This window comes from Macrotis lagotis, chromosome 3 (assembly GCF_037893015.1).
Source record: "Macrotis lagotis isolate mMagLag1 chromosome 3, bilby.v1.9.chrom.fasta, whole genome shotgun sequence".
Taxonomy (NCBI): Eukaryota; Metazoa; Chordata; class Mammalia; order Peramelemorphia; family Peramelidae; genus Macrotis; species Macrotis lagotis.
In genome coordinates, this window is record NC_133660.1 from 34,124,581 (window position 1) to 34,140,042 (window position 15,462).

Here is a 15,462-nt window from a genome sequence, read left to right on the forward strand (position 1 = left end):
ACAAGTAGGTACAGCTAGGTGGTGCAGTGGATAGAGCACCAGCCCTGGAGTCAAGAGTACCTGAGTTCAAATCCCATCTCAGATGATAATTGCCTAGCTGTGTGATCTTGGGCAAGTCACTTAACCCCATTGCCTTAAATAAATAAAATTTTTAAAAAGCCACGAGTAGTAGGTAACTTAGTAGGCACTTTACTGGAAGAAAAGTTAAATAGCTATGAATTCAGTTGTAGAATATGAATATTAAAATCTAATTAGATATATTTAGTGTTTGTCAATTTATGTTTCTCTTTAACTGTTGGAGGGAGGGAAAAGAAATAAATGCTTGGCAGGGTGGATAGAGCACTGGGCTTGGAACTCATCATTGTGAGTGGGAATCCAGTTTCTGACATATGCTAGTTGTGTGACTCTGGGCAGGTCACTTACCCTACTTGCTCCATCAGTTTCCTTATCTATAAAACAAACTGAAGAAGAAAATAGTAAACCATTCTATATCTTTTCCAAGAAACCCTAAATGAGGTCACAAAGAGTCAGACATGATTGAAAAACAACTGATAATGCATTTTTAAAAATAATCATTAAAAAACAAAAGGTAAAAAAATCTAAGTCAATCCGGAAAGAAATGGATTTTGTTAATATTTTTATTGCTACATGCTCCCCAATACAACAAATAGCATCAGTAGTGTACACTTCTATGAACAAGAAATTTGAGCTTGGTACAAAAGAAAGTCCAAAGATTTGGAATGGAAATAATATATACATCTTTATTGGAGGTGCATGTATGCCCACTTAGACCTGCATAAGCCCCTGTTTATATAGACAAATGCTGACATCTCAGCAACATAGAGAGTTGTGTTTCTGGACCAGCATGAGGAAAAAATAAACATCTTATTGGTCTGTTGGAGGCTCAGGGACGGTCTTTAAAAAGAAAATCTACAGCTCACTAAATTACTTTGACCTTCAAATGGCTTGCATAAAACAGCAGCAGTTTGTGAGAGGTACTGAGTTAATGTTGAGTGGGCTAACTTACAAAGTCCACATGACGAAGAGCACCATAAGCCACATGGTTCACATCTCGGTCTTTCTGGTATTAACCAAGCTACATTTGAGTTTTATGTTAGGCATGCCCGCACATATGGGGTATGGATTACAACTCAACCAACTGATCTGGATCATCACAATTCTTAAACTTTCAATTCTGTCTCTTACTTTACAAAATGCAACTCATTCAACCCTAACCTATTCTATGAATTCACTGTTTTGTTGAATTGTATTTTCGTCTTAGGCTGTCATAGCATGAAGCATTTTTTTTTGCTTAATTTTTTTAAAGGTTTGTCTCATCAAAATTTGATCAACTAACTTTAAAAATGTTAGATGTTTGTAGTCATCATCAGATTATTTTACTCAAATTGAGTTCAAGGATTCACCTACAGTAGTTTAAGTTAGCTTAAATTTCTGTTCTAGGTATACAGTATAACATATGTCTCTAATTAGATCTCTATTTTTACCACAATGCACTATTAATGTAAATATTTATTACATAAAAATACTATCTAGAAAAACATCAACTTTTAATAAATATCTTCAGTTCTGAATTCATTCTATATACATGTACTTTACACCTGCTTGCTAGTGTGGTTGATTTTCTGGTAGGAAAGGTGATGATGGATACGAATTACTCTTGTTATTGGATTTGCACTTAAATGAATGATGGTGGATGCCATCGTAAACTGTTCTGAACACAAATCTCCATATTCAACTGAAGCTTCCTCAGATGTCCTCTCTCTCCCAAGCCCTGCTTTCCCCACATGCTCTTGATAATGTACATGAATGCGTCTTGGATTAGTGATGCTTCTCTAGAAGGGGTTAAGTAAGATTTGATACCTCTTCCTTTGGGAACGTAATAATTTATCAAATACCCAGAAGACTACTCTCCATACCTCAGAACTTGTGCTGTTTAAATTTCCTTGGAGGAAGCATAAAAAATGAGAAGACACATGGTTACCCACCCTCACATTAGTGCTTGTTGAGACCAAGATGGTTAAGCTCTGTTTGGCTTAACCACATTTAATAGCTTTCTCTATTGCCTATGACTGTCCATGGATTTTCAATGCTATTTTGGGCTGGAATTTCTACATCTCATGTTTAATTTTTTTTTAAAGCATCACTTCGTTGACTCAACCAAACCCTTTGCATTTCCAGTTGTCTCCAATTCATATCAAACTGGAGGTTCCCTATATTATGAGACTGTTTTAAAAACCAATTCATGGAATGTCAGTAAGGCAGTCAGTACCGAATGGCTGGCACCTAGAATATCTAGAAATGTAATCGAGTAAACAATTGTTTGAGAACATATCTCTTAAAATAATACTGATCTTGCAATATACAGTATTTACACAACAGCTGCAAATTTGCTTATATAATATCTGTTATATAGATAAATAGGAATACAAGTCTTATGGATTCTCTTGTTCCATTTCCAAAATATTTTGTGGACATGTAAACATTTCATACCTCTGGTTTATTTTTTTACATGTGATTTTTAAAAAAATTAAAAATCAGCTGATGTGCAAAATTGGTTCCAGCCACCCTTTTCTGTATAAGGGAAAAGCTGATACACTCAGCAACTCACTTTCACTTCTGCTAATAATCTTTGGTGCTTTCTTCCAATGAATTCAAGCTAATCAGACAATGGAGGATGAAAAGAGGAGGAAAGCAATTGAAAGTGAACCAGCACTTTTTGCTCTTCCATTTTTCTATAAAATGAATGAGTTGATGACCTGTGGAGAGTTTTGCTTCCAACCAAAGCAATATGCACCATCGGGTGTCCCGAATTTCCTATGGTTTCTACCCTTTTAAAATTAGTTTTCTCATCTTTCCACGGTGGATGGTCTTGAAGGATGTCTCTTGTCAGCTGCCTTCTCATTCTTCCTTGAGGTTCTTACTGGAGATAAAGTACCTGAGGAAGCATTTACTGCCACAGCAGGAAATGCCACCTGAGAAGAGGAATTGAAACTGTGACCCTTGGTCAAAGGTGAGGATGGTAATTGGTCAGGTCTCAAGATCTTGCTCTCTGTTTGGTGAGCTCTCCTTTGTGGCATTTTAGCACCATTAGGTTTAATGTCTGTATATACATGTGAGTTCTCTTCAGTGGAGGGCATCCTACTCAGAGATTTCCTCTTGCTTGTGGGTCCCACCCGATAAGGTATAATAGGTGTTGGCATTACTAAGGATCTAGGGAAGTCACTGGGGTGGTAGATTGCACCATCACTAGTTTCAGCAGCATCTGTAAGATATGATGGGGCAACCGTACTACCACGCTTGCCACAAGACTCACAGCAGAGTTTGTTATAACCTGGAATAGAACAATACCGTGCCAGGACCTCCATTTGACAAAAGATTGACTTATCTCCCAAGCATGGCTCATCTGTACACGGAACAAAAAGAAGCACAAAGAATTTCAGTTAATATTAAAAGAGATTTAGGTGAGTTTAAAAAACACTAAGAACTATTCAAATAGATAGTTGCAATACATTAAAATTTATGAACCAGTTCTTTGAGGTTGGTATATCTATGCTTAACAGTGTACAATAAATATAGTTCAGATCATAACTTAATAATCACCAGGGCTAAGCTCTATTCTGACTCCTTCGGGGTTCTACTCAGCCTCTGAAGGTCATTCTCAACAGCAATACATGGCTCATTGTCTAAATTGAAATTTGGAGTAAAATAGGTTCCATATTAAAGCCATCTTGCCAAGAATGCATGTAATCTATCCAAAGGTGTAGTCAAATGGTAGGCATAAAAGATGAAGAACCATAAATGTTATAAATAATATCTACTAGATAAGGAAATATACTGGAGAGACAACTGAAAGTTATTCAAAACTTCATTGACAGATTACTCAATTCAATTTTCAGTTCAATTCCATTAACATTTGTTAGGTGTTTGCTATAAGATATGTCTGGGCATATTAACACTTTCAAATTACATGTTGTTGTTTAGTTTTCTCAGTCATGCCTTTCTCTTGGTGATCACATTTAGGGTTTTCCTGGCAGAGACACTAGAATAGTTTGCCATTTCCTTCTTCAGCTCATATCATAGTTGAGGAAACTGAGGCAAACAGGGTAAAATGATTTGTCTGCAGTTGGATTTGAACTCTGGAATCTTTTGGATTCCAACCTTAAACTCTATTTACTGCACCCTTCGAGTTTTATAAGAATACCACTTATATGGAAAAATGAACCAAGTCTTCCTGCAAAGTAATTTTCTCTCCAAAACAAATGAATTCGATTTTGGTCCTAATGAAACTGATATCAAATTTATTTTAAAAAAGACTAGCACCTAACACAGCACTCAGCTAAGGAGGTTTGTGAGTCTTTTAAAATAAATAGCCACAATGCAAAATTCTTGCATTTATTTCTTTTCTTTCCAATCTTCAGGTTATAGAAGAAAGACTTGACATGTCAGGATGTCATTGATCCTTCAGCCTAGACTTCCTCTTCCAATGTAAAGCATAATAAAGATTAAATTTCAATGTATTTTTGATGATTTTAACATATAGTACTTTGGGATTAATTTTGAATAACCTTCCTCTCCCCACACATTAATGAATAACCTATTACATATAAACAAAACTATAATATTGTAGAAGTAGTGAGATACATAGCAATAGAGTTAGAAGAATGTGATAGTTATGACTCTGGCCAAGTTATTTATCACTATGGACTCAATTCATGATTTGCTTGAAATCCATGTTATAATTCTATTCCCCATAAGCCAAAAGAGAACATGGAGGAGTGAGGTTTCATAAATGATGAAGGACAGGGATTTCCCAGCCTTTTATTTTTAATAAACTTATTAGTTGTGACACTTTATTAGCATTTGCTTTATTTTACCACTCTACCCCAGGTCCTTGGGACGTTTATATGAACACACACAGGTGTACTTGTTTATGTATTCCAACCCCTATTGATTCTAGTACTTTCCTTCTGTTAATTTCTTCCTATTTATCCATATAAAGTTTGCTTTGTATATACTTCTTTGCTTCCCCCATTAGAGTACAAGTTCCTGGAGGACAGGTATTATCTTTTACCTCTTTTTGTAACTCCAGAGCTTAGTGCAGTGTCTGGCACAGTATAAATGCTTTAAAAAGTTTATTACGAAAATATTCAATATATAACAATATATTGCTTATCTATTACTAAAATATTCAAAGTGTTCAATTTCATACACACACATACACACACACACACACACACACACACACACACACACATACACACACATATACAAACTTTCTGTGTGCCTTTGGTTAAGTTGTTTAATTTTGCCTCAGCTTTTTCTGTTGGATAAGGAGATTGTAGATGTTCTCTGAAGCCCTGCTAGGGTCCTATGTCTTTGAGAACATGAATTTCAGTCTTTTTTCAATACCAGAGAGACTGAGAAATGGGTGAATGGAATAACTTTTAGATGTTATCTGAAGTAGTGATAAGCATTGTTTAATCTTATCTTACTCTCTATAAAAAAGCATTGTCTTCTGGACAATGGTCTCCTGGACAAGACCAAGCTTGGATTTTGAATAGGGAAAGAAGGTTTGGTTTTATTTTCTTTTTTTAACATGGAATACATTTAAGCCTGCTTAAATGTAACATGGACTACATTTAGGCCTGCTCTCTAACACATTTTCATCTTATAGCTTCCTTCACTGTACAAAATAAACATGTAATCTTTGGTTGAAAGGCACTGGAATTATAATGAAGAGAGATAATGACTTGATATGCTTATTGGAAAGACAGAAGAATACAAAATGGGAAGGCAGAGCCAAAATGGTGGAGTGAAACTAGGAGTTCACAAGCTCTCTGCCAAATTACTTCAAATACTTTAAATAATGACTCTAATAAAATTCTAGGGAGGCAGAACCCATAGAAAGATTGAGTGAAAACATCCAAGACAACCTGGAAGATCCATAGGAAGGATCTGTTACACTAAGGTTAGAAAGAGCTATAGTACAGCCCTGGTCATAGCAGTGAACTGGCTCCAGTCATCCAAGAATAGACCAAGGGGTGCCTAGGTCTTTAGGAGCTCCTGGGTTCATGACAGCAGGGGTGGATTCCAGACTCTCAGTCCATGGATTCCCAAGGACAATTGGGAAGATCAGCAAGAAAACTCTGTTGCACCGAAGTGAGAGCAGAGCCCAGTCCAATGCAGGCTTCAGCCATAGACCCAACCCCAGGGGATCAGGATCAGGCCTGAGGAGTCCCCCTGTAGCTGCTTCCAGTCCATGGATGATAGAGAGTTGAGGGAGATTGCTGAGGCAGAACTCTTTTGCTTCATCCATAATTAGATCTAGATTGTAGTCTGAGGCCCCAGTCTCAGGATAAGGAGTGGAAGCACAACAAATCTTACTGCCTGCAGTGGAGCAAGGAGCTCCTCCAGGGCAGAGGGTGTTCTTGTGGTCATCCAAGACCAGAGCACAGGACAGGAGAGCAGACACAAAGCCTCTCATAATACCTTGGAGGAATTGAAAACTTTCAGGTCCCTGAAAATAGCTGCCAAAAAAAAAATCCCCAAAGCTTGAGATAGTGTGTCCTTCACCCTGAAAGCAGAGCCCCACTTTAACAAAGAGTTGGGGAAGTGAGCAAACAATAGAAGAAAAAAAATATGAACATAGATAATTACTCTGGTCCTATGGAGGCTCAAAATACACACTCAGAACATACCCAAGTCAAAGCTTCTGAATCCAAAGCCTCCAAGAAAAATATGAATTGATCTCAGACTATGGAAGAGCTTAAAAAAGATTTTGAAAATCAACTAAAAGAGGTAGAGGAAAAATTGGGAAGAGAATAAGATCAAGGTAGGAAAATGATGAAAACCAAGTGAGCAGCTTGGTGAAGGAGATACCAAAAAATACTGAAGAAAATAACATCTTAAAAACTAGTTTAGGTCAGATGGAAAAAAAAATAGTCCAAAAGGCCAATAAGGAGAAGACTGCCTTAAAAAGTAGAATAGACCAAATACCAGGGGATACAAAAGTTCTCTGAGGAAAATAATTTATTCAAATATAGAATGGAGGTAAGGGAAGCTAATGACTTTGTGAGAAATCAAGAAACAATTAAACAAAACCCAAAGAATAAAAAAAATGTGAAATACCACATTAGAAGAACAGTTGACCAGGGAAACCAGATCAAGAAAAGATTATTTTAAAATTATTAATCTACCTGAAAGTCATGACCAAAATAAAAACCTAGAATTCATTTTTTAAAGCAATAACACAGGAAAACTGCCCTGGTATCCTAGAAGAAGAGGGTTAAATAGAAATTGAAAGAATCCATAATCATCTCCTGAAAGAGATCCCAAAATGAAAGCTGCCAGGAATATTATAGCCAAATTTCAGAATTCCCAAGTCAAAGAGAAAATATTACAAGTAGCCAGAAAGAAACAATTCAAATATAATAGAGCTACAGTCAGGATAAGACAAAATTTATCAGCTGCTACTTTAAGGACTCATAAGGCTTGGAATATATTATAGAAGGTAAAAGAGCTTGGATTACAACTGAAAATCAACACCCTGGCAAAAGTGAATATACTCTTTCAGGGGAAAAGATGGACATTCAAAGAACTAGGGCACCTTTGAACTTTCCTGTTGAAACAACCAGAGCTGAATACAAAGTTTGGTCTTCAAGTACAGCACTCAGGTCAAGCATAGAGAGGGTGGATGTGAAGGGCAAATCATGAGGGACTTAATGATGTTGAACTGCTTTTATTCTTGAATGGGATGAACATATTGAAAACTCATGTTAATCTTCTCATTTATTAGGGCAGTTAGAAGGAGCATATATAGACAAGGCAAAGGAGGGAGTTGAATTTGAAAGTATAATATATTTAAAAAGATGGAGTTAATGGGGGAGGAAGAAATGAATGTATTGGGAGGGAAAGGAGAGAGAGAATGGAGAAAGTTATTTCACATTAAAGGGGCAAGAAAAAGCTTTTTGCAGTGGAGTGAAAGAGGGCTAAGGCAAGAGGGAGTGAGTGAGTCTTACTCTAATCAGAAGTAGCTCAGATTGGAAATAACATACATAATTAGGGATAGAAATTTATCTTGCCCTAGAGGAAAATAGAAGAGGAAAAGGATGGGAGAAAGGAGACATGGCAGGGGAGGTGAAGGAGGATGTAGGTGCTAGAAGAGAGGGAAGATTTCAGGAGAGGGTAGTCAGATACAACACATTTTTGAGGAGGGATAGGGTGAAAGGAGAGAGAGAATAGAATAAATGCAAGTTGGGGGGGAATAGGATGGAAGGTTATATAGCTAGCAAGAGCAATGGTGGGAAAAAATATTGAAGCAATTTCTCTGATAGACTTATGTTAAGAATGCTATCCATCCAAGGTTAGAGCTGATGGTGTCTGAATATGGACTGAAGCACACTTTTTTCTCACTTTATTTTCCTTGAGGTTTCTCTTTCTTTGGGGGCAGAGGGTTATGTTTACTTTTACAACACGACTATTATAGTAATGTTTTCCATGCCTACACATTTTTAACCTATACCAAGTACAGGTTTTTCTCAATAGGGCAAGTGGGGTGGGAAGAAGGGAGAAAATTTGGAACTCAAGGTTTTTGGAACTAAATGTTGAAACTTGCTTTTTCATGTAGCTGGGGGGAAATTTTAAAATAAAAAATAAAAAAAAGAATACAAAATGAAATAATTTTCCCATTCATTGGATTGCCTGGATTAGTAAAGAGTGATTCATCAAGTTTTTGGTATCCTACCAGTAATGATGGATATATAACATCCCTTCCAACTCTCAAATTCAATATTAAAAAAAAGATATGAGTAAAAGGATTTTTTAAAAATGAAATAATAAAATTTATAACTTGAGTCTAAAAATTAATCTTCAGCTTTGACAGTGTTCCTGTTGAACTAGCTATTTCAAGCATTCATTTTTCAAGTAAAAATATTTTCAAAACATCACTAAATGTTGAAGGTCTCTGCCTCCCCCTAGTGTTCCTTCACCTCTATACAACAGTATATATTAAAATGGCTCAAAATATTTGTCAGCTCAAAATATTGTTCCTCTGAAAACTCTCTGAACTGCCAAAGGAAAAATCATATCAAGAAATGACCTTTACTTATATATATTTTTAAAAAGACAGAAAACATTGCTCAGCGGGTGAAGATACTTTAGACCAGGGACAAACTCCTTTATCCCAAAGTCCTAACAATGAGACTAAGCAATGAGGCTAAATATCAGTAGGTCTAAGAAAGAGAGAGAAAAGGAGACAGACAGGCACATTAAAGCAAGAAAAGAAGGGAGGAATGGAGGAAGAAGAAAGGAACAAAGGAAGGAAGGAAAGATGAAAGGAAGGATGCAGTAAAGGAAGGAAGGAAAGGGGGAAAGAGGAAGAAAGGGAGAGAGGAGAGAGGAAGGAAAGAGGGAGAAAGGGAAGGAGGGAAGGAAGAAGGGATGAAGGGAGGAAGAAAGGGAAGAAGAAAGGGAGGGAGGAAAGGAGAGAAGGAGGAAGGGAAGGAAGGAGGAAAGGAAAAAAAGAGGGAGAAATAAAGGACAGAGGGGGGAAAAGGAGGGAAGGAGGAAAAAGAGGAAGGAAAGAAATTTATCAAGAGAAGAGGCACATAGATTAGGCAGGACAAGAATGCTGGTAGCCTAGATATATAGTCTAAGGATCATTCTAACTAGTAGCTCTGATAAGAGTTTAGAAATTGAAAGGCAGAGAAAGAATTGGTAACAATCATTATAATTGATTTATCCAAATATTTTCTTCAGAAACAGAAATTTTCATCTGGATCACAATATCTATATAGAAATCAAATATTTTTAATTTTTTTTTTAGGTTTTTACAAGGCAGTGGGGTTAAGTGGCTTGCCCAAGGCCACACGGCTAGGTAATTATTAAGTGTCTGAGACCGGATTTGAACCCAGGTACTCCTGACTCCAAGGCCAGTGTTTTATCCACTGTGCCACCTAGCCACCCCAATTTTTAATTTTTAACACAGCAAAATTATTCATCTTTTCAGTCACTGGAAAAATATAATATGATAAGTAACAAATGGTTCTGAAATATAAGTGGTAAATTGATGTAGAGAAGTACATTGCAAATCCATTTCTTAAGGGAATACATATTTTGGTGAAAAAATGGAAAATGCTTTAGATTCATAAGGATGAATTTTCTTACATGAGAAAAATTATGTATTTCAAAGTTTTCATTTAGTGGATTAAGGAAATGCTACATAGAAAGCTCTAAAAAGAGGTATCAGTTTCTTTATACATGCACACACACAAACACACACACACACACACCTATATACACACACACACATATATAGAGAGAGAGAGATCTGCATATATATTTATTAAATTTACTAAATTTGCTAAAAATTTCTAAAATTACTAAATTTACTAAATATATATATGTATACAAATACATATATATATTTACTGAAACCTTTTACAAATTCTTTATACAGTTTCATAAAGTCCACTTGGAAAGATAACCAATCAGTCTTCTACTTACAGTATATGATAAGGGATGAATATGAGTAAAATATTTAAAGTGTCACCATTGCCTCAATTAGTAAATCTCCAAATCTAAGCCATAGTTTTAATTGCTTGTCTGCTTTTACATTTGCATAGGAGAGACTCTGGATAGCTAGGTGTCACAGTGGATAGAGCACCTGGGCTAGAGTCAGGAAAATCTGAATTCAAATCCAAAACATAGTGGAGAACAGAAGGACCTGGCTTGCTATTGGACATGGTATCAAGAAGAATTAGACATGAGTGGATGATTGAACAACAAGGATAAACATTGATCATGCTATTCCTTGCACAGCTCTATTATTGGTGACTTTCTCATCAATGGGATGAAAATTCAGCACAGTAAAAAAATGGAAGCATTTTCATTTATAGGGATTCATATGGATCTTCACTATGCCCACAGTCCATTTCATTGACAGATTTCTGAATCTGGCACATGTTCCATATTAATCATAATAATCATTTATAATGTCCTCGACATGCAAAAATACATTAAGCAGAAGGCCCCCCAATACAACAAGAACAGACTAAGTTAAAAATAGATGACACAAGTCTACAGGACCATCACCAAGCAGGGATGATGTCACTTTTTGGCATCCATATTCATTAACTCATATAGGTCATTACCTAGGATATAAACCTTGCAAATAAACTTATCAGACTGATTTTGATAGAATGTTATCATGTGAGTGGCACCAGTAAGCTAATAAAAGCCCTGGCCCTTGTGTTGAATGGAAATTTATTTAGGCTCTAACCTACTCTTATCAATATAATAAAATATTTGAATGCTACACATACCAATACAAGCAGCAAGCTTACAGACTCTCACTGAAAGGGGTTTTTCACCATTACATTGGTCTCCAGTCTTGCAGATGACTTGTCTCGTCTCCGTTCCTTCTCCACAAGTTACTGAACACTGAAGAAATAAAGGCATGGGTTATGAATGATTCTACCAAACTAGGATATGTCCTTTTTCCTAAAGCATGCAATGCACATGTCCACATACCCTCACACTTCTGGCATATAACTTCTATTTGTTACAAGCCACTGAAACAGTTTTGATTCTTTCTTTGGGCAAAATAATAGAAAGTTAAAGGCAGCCCAAACCCTCTTCAAGTTTTAATTTTAGCTTAAATAGCTAAAGATGAAACCTCTAACTCAGAACATACATTATTTTATTTGATTCTTATAATAATCCTCTGAGGTAGATGCTACACATGACTAAAGACCCCATTTTATAGCAGGAACAGACTGTTTTAGTGGTTAAATACCTGTCCAAAGTCATCTTATGGCCCCTTCTAGTGTACAAATTGAACATGCTAACCTTTGGTAAGTTTTAGAGGGAGCATTAAAATCTAGATCTCATTTGATTCCAATTCAGAAGAACTGAATACATTTATTTATATAATGGCAAAACTAAGTCAATGTAGGAAGTTAGAGATTAGAAGTTTATATCAAGGTGACTAGGTAGTTCAGGAAACAGAGACCTGGGTTTGGAGACAAGAAGACCTGAGTTCAAATGCTGTGTTAGACATTTTAACTGTGTGACCCTAGTCAAGTTACTTAACCTGTTTACCACAGTTTTCATTTTACAGTCGAAAAAAAGTGATGTAAATAGATGTTAAGCAACTTGGCCAGAGTTACACAGCTAAGTGATGGAGCCTTATTTAAATTGAAGTCTTCCTGAATCCAGGCCCAGCACTCTAACCATTCTGTTACTGAACCATCTAAAAGAAGCCCATTTCACCTTAGGGAAGCTTTGTTAGAAAGTATCTCCCAATATCCAGTCCAAGTTTACCTTTTTGCAACTTCTACCCATTGCCCCAGGTCTGGGACCAAAAGAGAAGTGTTATCTCTCTTCCAAATGAATTTCATTATTATTTTGTTTAGCAGTAAAAATAAATGATAAGCAAAAAAAAACCCAAAACAAAAAAACCCATCAAATACTAGAAGACAATTATCATATCCCTTTGATTCTTCTCTATGATAAATGTGAACAATTCCTTCAATTGAGCCTTCCAAGATGAACCCTTTCATCTTGGACCATCTCCAGTTGCCCTGATCTATATCTTCCTATTGGACCCAAATAGCTCCATAGGAGAAGGTGAGGCTGGTAACTTTGCACAGTTCTTCTTCACTTAAATGCGATTCACTTGCATGTCATGGTATCTCCTTCCTTGTTGAGAATGATGGATAAGCAACAACAACATACAATAAGACAAGAAGCAGGTCTCTTCATCCTTGTCACTGTTTCATCAAGAAAAGAACACAATTGTGAATGAGGTCTGAAGGCAGAGGGCAATGGGTCTATCACTTCTCTATTCCTGGAAATTCTTCATCTCAATGTGTCTTGAGATTTCCTTAGCTTTTTGCTTGTCACATTGAATTTGAAATTCATTGAAATCCTTCATTCAATTATTTTTTGGGACATAGTGAAGAATATTTTATTGATGTTTCTTGTCTTTACATCAATCATTTCTTCTATTCCCTCCAAATGGAACCTTCCCTTATGACAAAGAAAACCAAGGAAACAGAAACATATCTCAATAGTGGCAGCATCTGACAATGTGGTCATTACTCTGCCCTCATTCTCCTAGACTTTTACTGGTTTCAACTTCCTTTTGGTGATCTTGAAACATACACTGTTACAGACATTTTTACGGTGATTCCTTGATTTTATTTATCTTACTCTGATTTGGCTCATACAAATCTCAATACCTCCTTTAATTCCTCATATTCATAATTTCTTTCTGTACAATAATGACATCATATTTTTGTAAAAGGTTTTAAAAATGATTTCTTAATCAATGGGTATCTACTTTCCCCACCTTGTTTTAACACAAAAACAGTTCCTGTGAATAATTTGGTACATGTTATATCTCTGTTTCTGTCTCTGACTTCCTGGAGATATATGTCCTGTAATGGAATTGTTGGGTCAAAGAGTATGTATAGACTAATTCCTTTACTTGAAAACTTTCAAATAAACATATAGAGCAGTGGGAGTGCCACACAATGACCCAGAGTTCAGTGAGAGGCCCAGAATATAGATTAGTTCAATTTTTTTATCTTTGCTAATTTGTAAGGTGTAAGGTGAAATTTCAGAGCTGTTTTAATTTGTATTTCTCTGACTGTAAGTGATTCTGATTTCAATTAATAATTTGTAAGTTACATTTTTAAAAAACTTTATTCCTACCTTTTGACTGTTACTTTATTAAAGTCTTCTGGTTACTGTATATTTGTGCAAATATCCATTGTATTTTGGATATCAGATTTTTTTTATTCTTGATATTTGAAGCTATTATTGACTCTATAGTTCTTGTCCATTTCTATTTTTGTTAATCTTGGTTTTGAAAAAGTATTTTAATTTTAAGTAATTATAATCTGATTAATCTGCTCCAATTTTGCTTATACCTTGTTCAGTTCAGAATTATGCCTACAGATATAATTTTAAAGGTCCTGGATAGCTGTATTTTCTTAATATTTAATGGTATGATCTTTTATAGGTAGGTCTTATAGCAATTTTGAGCTTAATTTCAAGTTTATGTATAGGACATTGCTCTAAACTTAAATTCATGTCAAACTCTTTCCAGTTTTTTCCAGCAATTCCTATCAAAAAGGAAATCCTTCCATTGTAATTTCTGTTCTTGAGTTTATAAAACACTAGGGTATTTTTTCAGTTATTTTAACTGCTTGTTTATTTAATTTGTTCTGCTGATTTCTGCTTTGTCTATCAAAGGCTAGTCATTTTGGTGACTATTACTTTGTAATACATATAGTTTATTTGTTCTTTTTCTCATCTACCTTGAGATTCCAGGTCTTTTGTTCTTCCAAATGAATTTCATCATTATTTTTTCTAGTATTAAAAAAGTATCCTCTCAGCAATGTGACTGATCTGCCACAAAATATGTAAAAACACATAGTAATAGTCATTTTTGTATTGTACAAAAAAATCACTAAAATAATATTTTCTTTTGACCAGAGATTCCATTGCTAGGGATTTATTTCAAGAAGACAATATAGTTGAGTGTTTAGAATATTGAACATGGAATTAGTTCAAATAAACCACTTGCCCCAAATATATGACTTTGGATAAGTCACTATCACTTAGTAAACTTGCCTCAGTTTTTATCTATGAAAGGAGGGTATAGGACTTTATGTCCTCTAAGACTTCTAACTCTCTTTGGGATCCTATGAAGGTCATCAATGATAAAAAGAAAGATAGCGTGTTCACCAAAATATTTAGAGCAATGCTTTCTGTAGTGCAAAGAAACAGAAACAAAGTAAATGACCATCAAATGAAGAAAGTATAGACAAGGTATGGTAGATGAATGTAAGGAGTGTTACTATATTGTAAGGAAAGATCAATGTGATGAATCCAGTGAACCATGGGAAGATGTGAAATGTGGCAAAATGAAGTAAGCAGAACCAGGAAAAAAATATGTAGAATGACTTTTAGAATGACTACAAGAAAGCCAATGGAGTCAAGGGCAAAATAACTGAAACCAAATATTGTGAAATAAAAGCCTCCCCCAAAAGAAGAGTGAGGAGTTGTTAAATTGTCCCTCATTTGCAGATGTGGAGAATGGGTATGGAAAACTGCATACAAAGTTAGACTTTTTCAGTATATTGAACTTTTTTATAATGAGATGAGTAAAAGGATGAAAATGTGTCAAAATATATTGGAAAAATACAGTTGATATGAAAATGAAGGCTATAAATACAAATTTATTTTTTAAAATTAATATCTTTTCACTATGAGATCTCATTGCTAGATACATGTCCTTAAGAAATTAAAGTAGAAAGATCCTATACAACACAAAATATTTATAACAGAGCAAACACTTGAGAGGGAAATAAAAGCAATTCAGAATATCTAGTCAATACATCAACTGTCTAACAGTTATGCAATGTTTCACAA

The 15,462-nt window shown here is 35.3% G+C and overlaps 1 protein-coding gene across 1 annotated transcript in view; it reads right to left on the bottom strand.

The window, feature by feature from the left end:
- Window positions 1–556: 556 nt before the first annotated feature.
- The window catches only part of ADAMTS3 (ADAM metallopeptidase with thrombospondin type 1 motif 3), a 296,116-nt gene continuing 281,210 nt past the window's right edge, over window positions 557–15,462 (bottom strand). The window contains exons 21-22 of the mRNA XM_074228436.1: window positions 11,343–11,460; window positions 557–3,424 (exon numbers count right to left, since the gene is read on the bottom strand). Coding sequence (XP_074084537.1) covers window positions 2,868–3,424; window positions 11,343–11,460 — 675 coding nt within the window. The 3' untranslated portion in view covers window positions 557–2,867. The remainder of the gene's footprint in view (window positions 3,425–11,342; window positions 11,461–15,462) is intronic.